The sequence below is a fragment of the Mustela erminea genome, chromosome 18 (genome assembly GCF_009829155.1).
Source record: "Mustela erminea isolate mMusErm1 chromosome 18, mMusErm1.Pri, whole genome shotgun sequence".
Classification (NCBI taxonomy): Eukaryota; Metazoa; Chordata; class Mammalia; order Carnivora; family Mustelidae; genus Mustela; species Mustela erminea.
Window position 1 is genome coordinate 18,780,534 of NC_045631.1, and position 14,135 is coordinate 18,794,668.

Here is a 14,135-nt window from a genome sequence, read left to right on the forward strand (position 1 = left end):
TTTTAACTTCCAGGCTGTAAGACTAGAAAGTACTTACCAGAACAGAACACGCTATATGGTAGTGGTTTCAACCAATGGTAGACAAGACACTGAAGAAAGCATCGTCCTGGGAATGGATTTCTCTTCTAATGACAGGTATGGTACCACAAAAGGAAGGATGAGAAAACTCCTTTTTAAATAACTATTCCAGTTGCCTTTTGAATTACTACAAAAACATGTTATGCTATTCTACTCTTAAAGTTCAATGCCTAAAACCAGGGAGCACAAGTAAGACACAAGACTGTATCTTAGTCATACAGTCTTGAAAGATGAAAATGATCAATGAATGTCTTTGGTTCCTAATTTATCACTATTCCTTACCTTCCTCTCATCCTTAGATGGTAATGAATATAAATGATTTAAATTGTTTAAATATAAATGATTTAAACTTATATCTCCAGAAATAAAAAGCTGCCTTATCTTTGTAGTTAACTTTATTTTAAGCAGTAATAATTCACTTTGCTGATTCTAGGGCACGTACCCTTTGTGATAGTGTACCAGTAGATTTTGGGTTCAAAGAGAGCCCACTTTAGCTCTAATCTCTTGCATTTATTCATGGCCTTACACCTTGGCTTTTACCAAATGTTTTGCTTCCTTTTTCCTTCTTCTGAGTTAAAAGGGCGGGGTGGGAGGGAATTGATTTTTTTAACTCAGAACAGAACCTTTTATACTCCTGCACCTTTGGCTTTAGCAGCACTTTGCATCCTATAATTAAGGGTATCATACCACACTCAGAACCTGGCTCTTTTGTGTGCCTAAAGTTTATTGCTCTCCTTTTTTATTTTCCCACTTCTTCTGGAGAAACCTTGGGAAGACTGTGGAATGTGGCTAAGCAGATCTTTGCACTCTAAATAATAAGCTGCAGGAAATCCTGCCAGATGTCTCAAAGCATTTGACTTCCTGATTTGAAACTAGAATGGAACTGTGGAGTAGTAGCTAGCAGTGTGACCCAGGTCTGGGAGAATTTAACCACAAAGAAGAGACTAGGACTGATTCTAATTGTCATGATGTTGGGAGGAAAAGAATCACACTGTCATTAGGTTTCCCAAACAAGTGTTTACCTAAGCTTGTATAGTCAACCTGAAAATTATTTGTGGTTTCACAAGGATCACAAGGCCAGAGTTGTTACCTTGTATAACTCTTACAGCCTTTAATTGTATGCTCTGAAATTGCATATTGTATGCTTGTAAACCATATTTAGGTTTTCTCCTGCATGGATTTAACCTCTGGTGTTGGCTAAGCAATAGACCTTTCAGTAAGCATTTATCCCTTAAGAGCACCTATCTTGCCTATATTCATTAGTATTTTAAGGCCTCTGATTTACATTTTTATCTCTTTAGATCTACGCTGTCCCATTCAGTAACACCACATGGTGACTATTTAAAGAAGTTAAAATTAAACAAAATTTAAATTTCAGTTCCTCAATCACAACTAACCACATTTCAAGTACTCTAGCTATATGGGACTCATGGCTACATTAATGGACAGTACATATATAGAACATTTCCATCATTGCAGAAAGTTCAGTTGGACAGTGCTACTCTATATCCTATTTCCTTTGGTTTTTCCTGACCCCTCCCTTGGAAACCCCATAAAACAGGAACAGGGACTGCTTGGAAACTTCACTTGAGCCTTCCCCTAGAGATACAAAGCAACAACTTCAGATTCTTCTGACCCAGTGTATAAGAAATCAGATGTGTACTCTTATCTCTTTCTCTTTGTTGTAAACATTCCCAGAAATCATAAAGAATGTTTACTAATATGGGTGCTCAATAATTTATCCTCAGTGAACTGTTTCTGTCTTCGGTAATGGTCCTGCCTGAATCATATCTAACAAATGAAAATTTTATTTTATGAAAGACAAAAATGTGATGTGAAAAGCTATAGAAACTAGCTTCCATTCTGTTTGGTGAACTTGGTATTATGAATTCCCATCGATCTTCTGTGAATGAGCTCCTTGGACAGTTAAGAAAAGTGCTGCCCTCACCAGAATACTGGCACTCACATAATCTAGTATCATTTCTAGCTCAACTGTTTTTGAAGGGGTTTGTATCATTTTATATCTGAGAATATAAAAAGTTGATGTTTCAAAACAGTACTAAGCCAAAGTAGAACCCAGATTGTTTATGACGTTTCTTCCCAAATAGTTATCAAGATATGGTACATAAGTTCATTTAGCCTTTTTATAATATTTTTAAGTATTGTGTTATATTTCAATAATAATTTTTTAGTATTGTGTTATATTTTGAGTAATAAATTTTTAAATATACAATGTAACCTTGGTATTGCACTGAATATATTTCACTGCACAAATTGCACTGAATATATTTCAAATCATAAAATAATATTTTTGTGGTGGTGCTTTATAATTTTTCTTTGTACCCCCAACACCTTGAAATGTCTGGTACGTATAGGTGCTCAATAAATATTTGTTGTCTGGGATGAGTCTCTACTAAAATAAGTACCTATACTTTAAAGGAGAAAAATCTCAAGAAGCTCAAGGTAAATTAGATAAAAATTATAGGTGTGCCTAATTCAGGCCTCTTTTTCCTGTTGTGTGAAAAAGCTACTCAATATAAAGAAGCCTGACCTGAGTATAAGCTGAACATGTGATGTATGGTTCCTGTATATTGCTGTCACTTGTCAGCTTGAACTGGGATCTGATCACAAGCTCACAGATCACATTCTTTTGGACCGTCTGTATTCTCTTCTGTAGTTACTTAATTTCAAGATTCGTCACCAGGCTATAAACCCTTCATATTTATACCCAAACTATACTTGTTGCTAGGAACCTGGCTAAGCACACACTTTAAAAAAAAGGAAGAAAGAAAGGAAAGGAAAGGAAGTAAAAGGAACTACTCTGAAAATAACCCAACTCCACTTTGGGAAGCCATCTTCGAAACAAGTTTTCCTTGTGCTTACCTCATGTACTCAACAAAAATAGTGGTGGAGCTGTCTTCCTTCCTCTTGGATTCTTGCATGATAGCTCTGCATCTGGAATTCAGGCCCAGCCTTCCAATGTGGATAACGTGTTGCAATCTTGATTTGATTCTCTTGAGTTCTGGACTCTCTGGTGGAACACACAGTGTTCGATGTTGAGTAACACAGGCCGGCGAGTACAGTGCAAAGCATTAGACACAGCCCACCTAGGGAACAGCCTTCGTTAGCCCTGCAGTGACTCCAGTAGCAAAAGCTTGATATTCCTCATGCTGTTTTCTTTTCTTTCTTTCTTTTTTAAAGATTTATTTTATTTATTTATTTGACAGACAGAGATCTCAAGTCGGCGAAAGGCAGGCAGAGGGAGAGGAGGAAGCAGGCTTCCCTCAGAGCAGAGAGCCTGATGCGGGGCTGAATCCCAGGACCCTGGGATCATGACCTGAGCAGCAGCTTAATCCACTGAGCCACCCAGGCGCCCCCCTCATGCTGTTTTCAATGCATTTTCATGATGTCCCTCCCCCTCCCCGTTCCCCAAGTCAGTTCTAGTTGTATTAGAGCACTCATTCACTAAAAATTCATATTCAACATTTGTTTTAAATGACAACACATTCATATGTATTGTTTCACTTTAAAATATTTATGATATCCCTATGAAAGTGGTTTTGTTAACTGCGTTTTAAGATGAAGAAATTAAGGATGAGAGAGGGTAAATAACTTTTCAAAAGGAATTGAAATAGTGAAGAGGATCAAATCCAGATATTTTGACGAAGTATAACTGCCCAATAAGTGGTAGTTATTATATGTTTGGTTCTGTTATATACATTTCTTACTGTGTTACGTAATTTAATCTTCAGAAACATTCCAGTCAAGATAGTATTTTTTTTAAAGGTTTTATTTATTTGACAGAGAGATACAGCCAGAGAGGGAACACAAGCAGGGAGAGTGGGAGAGAAAGAAGCAGACTTCCTGCCCAGAGGGAGCCTGATGCGGGGCTTGATCCCAGGACCCTAGGATCATAACCTGAGCTGAAGGCAGAGGCTAAACAACTGTGCCACCCAAGAGCCCCTTATTCAGTTTTAAGACTTTTTTTTTTTTTTTTAGACAGGCAGAGAGAGAGGAGGAAGCAGGCTCCCCACTGAGCAGAGAGAGCCTGATGCGGGTCTTGATCCCAGAACCCTGGGATCACAACCTGAGCTGAAGGCAGAGGCTTTAACCCACTGAGCCATTCAGGCGCCCCCTTATTCGGTTTATAGATAGGGAAACTGGAGCACAAAGCAATTAAATACTTTGCCTAAAATTATATAGTTAGTGCCCGAACCCAGGTTCCAGAGCCCATCTGATTCCAGAGCCTGTGCACTCAACCATACTTTGCTGTTCTACCTCCCATGTCTGAGGTTCCTTCTACTATACAATGCTGCTTTTCTGGATACATTGGCAAGGAGAGGGTGTCAGAGCCTGGAAGACTGAGTGGAAAGGGAAAATGGTCAATGGCAGCCTTAAGGAGAGAAAGTGGCAGGGGTCTGGGGTAGATTACAGTTGTCCAGAGGGGTGGTGTGATAGAGACACTATTTCCCAATTGGTGTTCAATAAATATACATAAACCTCAGAGGTCTTCAGCAACCAGCAATAGTTCTTGGCATTAGAAATTATTTTTGGAGTTGAGTAGGATGCTGTGACTTTGGGGTGAAACCTGCCAATCACAAGTCAGTAGCAATCACCTGGATTTTTTAGACAGTGGCCATTTTTGAGATAGCAATACAAGGAGCTCAGTCAGTAAGTTTTCTTTATTAATTGCATAAGGACCTGACTAACCACCTGTCTGATACAGCTACAGAGCACATGCATTAGACTGATAGTTATATGATAGAAATTCCTTCATTCTAACATGCCAGAATTTAAAGTTTAGGGCTTTTTCTTTGTGCTGAAAGAGTTAATCAAAAACTGCTTCCTACAATAGCAGGAATTAACCTTTGGACTATTTCTTCTCTTGCAGTAGCACTTGTACCATGGGCTTAGTCCTGCCTCTCTGGAGTGATACCCTAATTCATTTGGATGGTGATGGGTAAGAGCTTTCCCTTTTTATTCTCCTTATAAAAGGCCAAAGGGTGGGGTTCCATCTTAGTGCCCATTCATTAAGCTCAGTGGGAGGCCCATTGTGCCCAAGTAAACTGTCATGTCAGCAACTCAGTGAGTCTTGTTTTGTAAAGTGGAGTTAAAAATACGACTTGCCAGGGCCTCTCACTTCTCTTCTTCTAGGCTGACTACGGTAAGAATCCAGACAAAGAAAAACTAGTTTGTTGGCTCACTCTTTAATCTGAGCATGTGGGACTGTTGCAATGCTCTCCCAGAGGATGATATGTTCTGTTTCAAATAACCTCGTGCCGCCTCTGCCAGCTGTCAGCCTACAGTATAACCCCTTTCTTGTGCCAATTCCTTCCAGTGACCCTCCACCCCCACCTCCTGGTGTTTTTAGAATGTGTCCCCAAGAGACCAAGATGTTTGCTCCAGTTTATAAAACCAGGGTCAGGTTTGCTAAGAACCCACAAGACTTCCAAACAGAAATATATAGCAGAACAGTTTGTCTGCAACTACAGCTGGGAAACTATATAATTCCCTAACTCCAGTGTGGGAGTCCATTCATTTTGCTTGGTAGATAAAATCAGACAATTTGTTGAAGCTTTTCAGTCAAGCCCTATACTCTTAACTTCTGCTTGAAGTGTCTGATTATTTCTTCTATTGAGCCAGCAGTTGCTAGTCTGAGAAATAACCTTGAAAACTCAGAACTGAAGTAACCTACTCTCATTTGTGGATTTTTTATCTCATTCTTTTTTTTTTTTTTTTCCTTAGTGGGTTCAGTGTATCAACGGATAACAGAGTGCACATATTCAAACCTGTATCTGTACAGGCAATGTGGTAAGAGGACTTTTAATGTCTCTATGAAAGGTTTTTTTCCTATGAAAGTTTTAAATATATTATTGGGGCAATATTTTGTGAGTAGTAGTAGTATTTGAAATAGTACAGTTCTCTATGAAAATGCTGTATGACCTGTTTATATTTTTAAGATTTTGTGTGATCTGTTTGTGTGGCCTTCATAGTTAAAGATGTCCTAGGAGTTCAAATTATTTCAAATTATCATAGTGGAAGACCTTAAGCCTTGGTGAACAAGTGAGATTCAGAGGTGTTCTTAGACTCTGGAAGATATTAATGAATCAATTGCTGGCTGGAACAATTTTATAGGGACACATTGACTAAGGTAGCCCCAGTCTAGAGCCAAATCTAGAACATCACACTACTACAGTGCATTAGTGTTCAATTTCTTAGGGTAATCAGGGATATTATTGATAGATAAGTTTTCGTTAAAATTGCTGATGACTGTTTGCAAGACTGCATAATGCAAATAAAGCCTAAACATTGTAGATATTAATAATCATGAGCTGGTGTGCTAACACTTTGTGGCTACTTAACTATGTGTCAGATATTGTGCATTACATGGATTATATCTAATCATTACACCAACTCCCTCAAAATAATATTATTAGCTCCTTATCAGTGATGAGAAAGCTAAAGTTTTGGAGAGGTTACATACCAGGCCTGAGAGCATCTTTTCCATTTAGGCAGAATAGACTCTTATTCTCTTACTCTAAATTATCTAGAAAAATGATTTAATATAACTGGGGAATGGTGTGACTCTAAGATTCAGAGTCTATCCCTGAATTAAGGATTTGAATTTCAGTTTCTCATTCAGTTGCCTGTTCTGTAGTAGAAGTCCTCATGAGGAGCAGAATGGACAGAACAAAAGCCAAACAGGAAATAAAGGAGCCTGAAAAAGAGACTCCAGGGAGCTCATTTGCCCTTGAATAATAGCCTTGATAGGCTTGAGGTGGGTGCCTCATAAAACAGAGTCAACTGAACTTAAGAATCTTACCATTTCATACAGTAATTGAGGTGGGAAGAGTTACAGGTCATGTGTTTAAACCAGATTTTTAGATTTAGGGCACATTCCACAGATAAATAAAAGTTTTCTCAGGGAAAACTTTTACCTTCCTTGACTAAGGCTCCTTTAAAGGTAACTGACATGTCTATTCCCAGGTACCAAGTAAAACCAAACAGCCTAAGTCCCATAAATGACAGTGTTTTCTGTTACATTTTGAGGAAGAGTACAAAGCATCTTCTTAATTCTTAAGACAATGAAGGAAAATTCAAGTAATAAACTGGTTCAATCTTTGATGTTCCAAAGCAAACTGACTAGTCCTACTTCTGTTAGCTTAGCTAATTCAGAATAAACTTTGGGGGGTACCATCTGGAAAGCAGTGAACTTAAAGTCACAGGAAAAAAGATGATCTATGGATCAAAGTGGCATTTAGACCAGGTGTTTCCTTCACAGGAAGGTAGTTACTATAGCCTCCAACTCCTGTATGCAGCTGAAGTATCTGAGGTAGCTAAGCCTTGAGTGTATTTTAGGGATCTTGCCCCAGACACATGTGGTATATGCTTTTGAAGCAGTTTTCCCGGCTGAAGACAACATGCACTGACTATCCTCTACATTGCACTTAGCTGGACCTTACCTTTAAATCTATGTAATGAAACTGAAATTCACAGAGAATTCTCTGAGAATTTGATAAACTTCTCTGAGAATTTAGTTCACTTTGAGTAATAGAAGGCATCTTAAAAGAATCTGCAACTTTGTTTTTTTTTTAAGGAAAAATGTTTCCCTGATAGAAATGGACTGAAATGTTTTTCCATTATCAGATTGCTAATTATCTTATGTTTTAATTTACATTATACGGGGTTGACAAGGACTCAAGGAACAGACATTGTCATTTGCAGTTGGTGGTAGAATAAACTGGAACAACCTTTCTTGAGAATAATTTGCCAATATGCTTTACCATTTTGCATGCCCTTTTGACCCAGTAATTTTAGTTCTGAGAATTTATCCTAAGGTAATAATTGTGGATATGTGCAGAATTTTTAACTATAAGAATGTTTGTCAGTGTTGTAATAATAGCAAAAAAATGGAGAACAATTTAAATATCTGAAAAACAGGAATTAGTTAAATTATGGAACTGTTAAAACAATCTAGTTGAAGAATATTGATATAGATGTTGACAAGAAGATGTAAACTAAAATCAAGTTTAAAATGTATGTAGAGGGAGACCAGGATAGCTTAGTTGTTTGGGCGTCCAACTCTTGATTTCGGCTCAGGTCATGATCTCAGGGTTGTGAGATCAAGTCCTGTGTCAGTCTCCGCACCCAGTGGGGAGTCTGCTTCAGAGTCTCTCTCTCCCTCTGCCACTGCCCTGCTCTCGCTCTCTAAAATAAATTAAAAAAGCTTTTTTTTTTTTTTTAAGATTTTATTTATTTATTTGACAGATGGAGATCACAAGTAGGCAGAGAGGCAGGCAGAGAGAGAGAGCAGAAAGCAGGCTCCCTGCTGAGCAGAGATCCCAATTCGGGGCTCGATCCCAGGACCCTGGGATCATGACCTGAGCCGAAGGCGGAGGCTTTAACCCACTGAGCCACCCAGGCGCCCCAATAAATAAATCTTTTTAAGAAAGAAATAAAATGTATATGTAGAATATGGTCATATCTTTATTAAGATCTATGCATAAACAAAAAGACTGGGAAAATCTCTACTAAAACTTTAACAGTAGTTATTTCTCAATGGTCAGACTACAGAATATTTCTGCCTTTTACTTAAGGTCCCTAAATTTCCTAAAGTTAGTATGGATCACCTTTGTTACTGTGGGGCGGGAATTAAACGGTATTTTTCAAAGAAAGATGTAAATGGATTGTAAATGGAATTCTCTCATAATATCCTCTTCCTGTAGGAGAGAGACTTTAACTTTTAGCTAATAAGACATTTCATTTAACAAATAGTGACTGTGCTCCAACTATGAACTAGGCATTCTTAATAGGCACTTGAGATACATCCATAAACAAAATGTAGAATGATCCTTGCTCTTATGTAACTAATTTCCTAACATTTCTGGCTTTAGCTTTTCCCAAGTATATAACTAAAAAGGTTCTTCTCAAATAAAAAAAAAGAAAAGCAAAAAAAAGGGGGGGGTACTTTCAGTTTTGTTTACCCTTCTTGGGTTCCTGAGTTCATGGTCAGAGATTTAATTAGTATAACCAGAGCTATTCTTAGAAAGTGGCTCAAGTGTATGAATAAATGGTTTAAGGAGACTGGGAGACTAAAGCAGCAAGAATGATAAATGTCATTAGATTAGTACTTTTGGGACATGAAAGGACATGTCCTCAAGGCTTAGGGACATCTATCTACGTGATCTTAGTGGACCCTCTAAGAATCATAGGAAATATACACTGTAAGATGATTCTGTGTCAAGGGAAACAAATATTTATATAGTAAATGGTTGAGATCTTTAGTTCTGTAGTGATACAACATACCCACAGCATGGTTTCAACTACAGAATCATGAGCTCCAGAGGTACCCAGACCTATTTTTCACTAGTGGGTTGTCAGTTCTCCTGCCACTGTCTACCCCCGTCCCTAATAATGCATCAGCAAGAAGTGTCTAGCCAATTGCTATGAATAGGTAATATAATCAGAATCAGAGAACCTTAAATTCCAGGGAATAGATTCTCCAGAGGCCGAATTCTCTAAGATTTAAAAATTGAAAGAGTTTTGGGTACACATGGATTATTGGCTTTTTGATGTCTCCAGTTCTACAGTGCTCATTTCCAAGCGTATCTTTCAGGTCTGCACTACAGAGTTTACACAAGGCTTGTGAAGTAGCCAGAATGCATAACTACTACCCAGGCAGCCTGTTTCTCACCTGGGTGAGTTATTACGAGAGCCACATCAACTCAGATCAGTCATCAGTCAATGAATGGAATGCTATGCAGGATGTGCAGTCCCACCGGCCTGACTCTCCAGCTCTCTTCACAGACATGTAAGTCAGCTAACTCAGGATCACTGAAGTGTTCTCTGTTATATCCTAGGAGGTTGTAAGCAACATGTTCCTCCCTAATCTCTCTCTTGGAGAATTAATCTTATCCAGTGATATTAGTCAATGTCTGCACTACACATCTGCCACACAAAGAACCCTATTCTTTCTGTTGCCTGCAAAGGCCTAAGGAGTTTCACTCCTGGGCACAATGGAATCTCCATAGTAAAGAATTGCTATACCATAAAATCCCATTCAGATTCCACCAATTTGACATTTGAGTTTAAAGGGAGTTAGGCTGAATTCTGCCTTTGCATTATCTGTGAAAGAAGCATTTGGTAAGCAAATTAATGACACAGAAGCTTTTTTGTTTTGTTTCATTTTAAAATTCTATTTTTAAGTAATCACTACACCCAATGTGGGGCTCAAACTTAGAACCCCAAGATCAAGGGTCACATGCTCTACTGACTAAGCCAGCCAAGCACCCTGAAACTTTTAAAGGGATGTTTCCAATAATTAAACAAGATGTTTCCAGTCAATTTAAAAGACTGTCTAGGATAGATACTATGCTAATTTTAAACTGATTTCTTTTTTTTTTTTTTTTTTTTAAGATTTTATTTATTTATTTGACAGAGAGATATCACAAGTAGATGGAGAGGCAGGCAGAGAGAGAGAGAGAGAGAGAGGGAAGCAGGCTCCCTGCTGAGCAGAGAGCCCGATGCGGGACTCGATCCCAGGACCCTGAGATCATGACCTGAGCCGAAGGCAGCGGCTTAACCCACTGAGCCACCCAGGCGCCCTTAAACTGATTTCTATTCACATATTTCTAAAAAATAATTTATAATTCAAGTCTTTGACTCAGCCCCACCATTGCCTTTTTGGGTCTTTGTCAGTGAGATTTTATTAAATCTCACTGTGAGTTGGATAAAGGCCTGAGGTGGAGTTGATGTTTTTTCCTTTTTAGGTCTATGTGTTGAAATTTATGTGACTATTTTCGAAATTAATCAGGATGTTTATTTCTCCCTGAATTGATCTTTCTACACTTCCAAGGTATTCTATAGATGGGAAAGAAGAGTAGCTACTTACTATCTGACCATACAAACCTTCACCTTCAGATTCCTAAATGGATACCAGAACAGTTCACGGGTTTTTTTGTTTGTTTGTTTTTTGTTTTTTTTTTAAGAAAATGCTTAGTTTGGATAATAGTGTAAACTTATTTTTACTGAAAAAGGTGAAATTTCCAAGAATTGTGTGAAGAGAGCAAGCAAAAAAGCAGTGGAAGCTTTTTGCATGGGGTGTTACTGATACTAAGACCTCCTTTTCATTAGCCCTTAGTCCTTTGAAGATCCCACAGTAAAAGATAAGGATTAGTCTGGCTTTCAGAATCTTGGGAAATGTTACTGAGTTCATGCTTTATAGATGGTTGATGGGTATCAAAGAAATGAGTGTCTCATCTGGCTCAAAAATGGACATTCTAAAACAGATTTACATGAGACAGAGAAAACCCTTCTTTTCATTTCTCACGATTTTGATAAAGAAAATTTGGATATTACATCAGAAAGAAAGAAAAGGAAAGAAAATTGGCTATAATCTGTCTCTATCCCCAAGCAAAAAGAGTGATGTAAAGAGTAGTCCCTGGCGCATAGTAGAAGCTCATTAAATGTTAGCTCTTAGTATGTACCATATAACCCGGATTTTAAGATACATTTACTAACCAAATGTCTGTCACAGAAAAACTGAAAAGCTGTAGGTCATAATATTATAATATTATCATAAAATAATAATATCATAAAATGATAATCTCTGATGCAGGGATTTTCAGTGATTTTGTTTTTCTTTGTGTTTTTACATATTTTCCAGATTTTTGTCTAGTGAAATTGAGCAAGAAAGTGTATTTGTATTGTAATGTTTTTTCCATTTCTTCCTCCTCCCTAAATTGACTAGAAAAGCCTAAAACGCAGTGCTGAGCATACAGGGACAATTTGTGCCAAAATGGATTTAAGTACTCTACTGCAAATAAAGTGTATTTTGAAATACAAGGAAGGGGAAGAGGGAACATACATGTATAGTGCCTCCAGTGTATGTCAAATATTATGTCAAGCATTTCATACATGATACCTCATTTAATCCTCATAAGAACCTCATGAGGCAGATATGATTATTATGAGGCGATGTGATTTTTATCCTAATTTTATAGAAAGGGAAACCCACTCAGAGAAGGGAAGAAATTTGTTCAGGGTCATACCACTGGGAAGTAGCAGGACTGATTAAAACCCAGGTGTGTCTGCTCCCAAACTACTCTGTCCCAGAGAAGTATTGTGAAAGATTAAGAGAAAGATTGCTAACTAGGAAATCTAACTCGTGCACATGGGTGGTAAAATTTGTTTCTATCAGTATTTTTTATTGGAAGAACGATATGTATCACTTTCTGTCACTAGCTATGTCTAGGAAAAATGGTGAGGAGCGTGATTAAGATCCTGTCAAGACAGGGATGCCTTGGCAGATAGGGAAAAGGCACAGGCATTATCTGTATTCTGCAGGGCTCATGAGAAACTATGAGCCCAAGTGGTGGGGAGCCCCAAGGTTGTGAGGTCAGAGCAGCCATCTTTGGAGATTACTGAAGCTATTTTTGCAGCCAGTGATAAGGCGGTAGGCAGCAAGGGCAGGCAGGATGCCTGAAGGCTTAGTCCATTTCCATCTCCAAATAAGGAGGTGCAGAGCAGATACCTTTCTTGAGTAGGTAAGAGGGAAAGATGAGACAGAAAGTCCTTTTTGTCAGCCTCACTCAAATTCTGCATAATATGAAATAGTGCTTTTAGAGAGAAGCATCCAGTTACAATGAACCAATACCTTTCTAGTAATTGGAGAGTCGACTTCATAGTTTAATTTCTATTAAAGTTCCAAGGGTAATTTTATTTTTAAGAGTCAGAAGATTAAGGGAAGCAACATAATCCTGCAGGTAGAGTGTTAGGCTGGGCTGAGAATGCTGGTTCTCCTGCCAGTGTATGTGATCTTTGGCATGTCATTTAACCTTTCAGCTGTTTATTTCCTTTATCTGTAAAATAGGGATAACAGTTTCACAGAGATGTTATGAGAGCTTTTATGAAAAGAAACACATTTTAGATGAAAGTACTCTGGGTAGTTAATCCTTAAAAACCCATTTTGGAGTGAATTTGCCTCAATGAAGAAGGCAGAAATCGTTCTTTTGTCTTTCCTGTCTCCTAGAACGATAGTAATAAATGGTCAGCATTCAGTGGCATATTAAGCTACTGAAGACGCAGTTCCATCAGTGGGTTATACCACTGTTCTACTCAGCTTGGTATTCTAGCTCCACGAGTGGTAGTCAGGGATACTTGATGAAACAGTATGGCTGTGATTCTGCGTTAAAGTGGTATACACAGTAGTATAGCTTTTTGTCTTTATTCCTTCATAGATGCATGTGGATATATTTTAAGGGATTTTAGACATGTACATCCTCTTCAAGTAATAATTTCTACACATTGACATTCTATGCACTGTGAAAAGAAACTTTTTTAAGTATTTTTTTTCTTTTTCTTTTGCTTTTGCTTTTTTTGCCATGCCCCCAGAATATCAATGTTTGAGAGTAATAGAGGGAAGGTCTGCCAATTTGGAAGCATAATCAAATGGCACATGAATTAGCCTAGTCAAATTCCTGCCTAAGAAAAATCACCATTTCTCTCCTCAGACCAACTGAACGTGAGCGAACAGAGAGATTAATTAAAACCAAATTAAGGGAGATAATGATGCAGAAGGATTTGGAGAATATCACATCCAAAGAGGTAAGAGACCTTGAGTTCTCCTTGTTCCAAGGCTAGGAGTGTGGAATAACAGTAGGTATGGGGTTAGAAATCGTGAGTGATTGAAAGCACAGAGATACTTTTCAGAGATTAGTAAAACATGTCCTCCTTGTTTCAGATACGAACTGAGTTGGAAATGCAAATGGTGTGCAACTTACGAGAATTCAAGGAATTTATAGATAATGAAATGATAGTGATCCTTGGTCAAATGGATAGCCCTACCCAGATATTTGAGCACGTTTTCTTGGTAAGTCTAAGAGCCACTCACAGTGCTGTGCCGAATCTAGTCCATACCAGCTCTGGAGGAGCAACTGTTAAATTTTAGTATATTTAAAATTAAATGTAACTTAAAAACAAAGGTAGTAAGTATTCAAACCTCATCACTTCCTAATTTTTTACTACATTTAACTGTTATCTGTGCTCTTAGGTTATTC

General features: G+C 38.0%; 1 protein-coding gene across 9 annotated transcripts in view; it reads left to right on the top strand.

Moving 5' to 3' along the window:
• The window catches only part of SSH2 (slingshot protein phosphatase 2), a 250,754-nt gene that overhangs the window by 200,361 nt on the left and 36,258 nt on the right, over positions 1 to 14,135 (top strand). For 7 of the 9 annotated variants that reach the window (XR_004280439.1, XR_004280441.1, XR_004280440.1 and 4 more), the window contains 6 exons: positions 14 to 135; positions 4,970 to 5,038; positions 5,824 to 5,889; positions 9,695 to 9,889; positions 13,590 to 13,683; positions 13,820 to 13,948. Coding sequence is in view for 6 of the 9 variants with exons in the window: in XM_032320093.1 (XP_032175984.1) it covers positions 14 to 135; positions 4,970 to 5,038; positions 5,824 to 5,889; positions 9,695 to 9,889; positions 13,590 to 13,683; positions 13,820 to 13,948 (675 nt within the window). In the remaining 3 variants the exon portion in view is untranslated. Of the gene's footprint in view, positions 1 to 13; positions 136 to 4,969; positions 5,039 to 5,823; positions 5,890 to 7,762; positions 8,198 to 9,694; positions 9,890 to 13,589; positions 13,684 to 13,819; positions 13,949 to 14,135 lie in introns of those variants that run through there. The other 2 variants (XM_032320097.1, XM_032320096.1) reach the window with 2 other exon arrangements.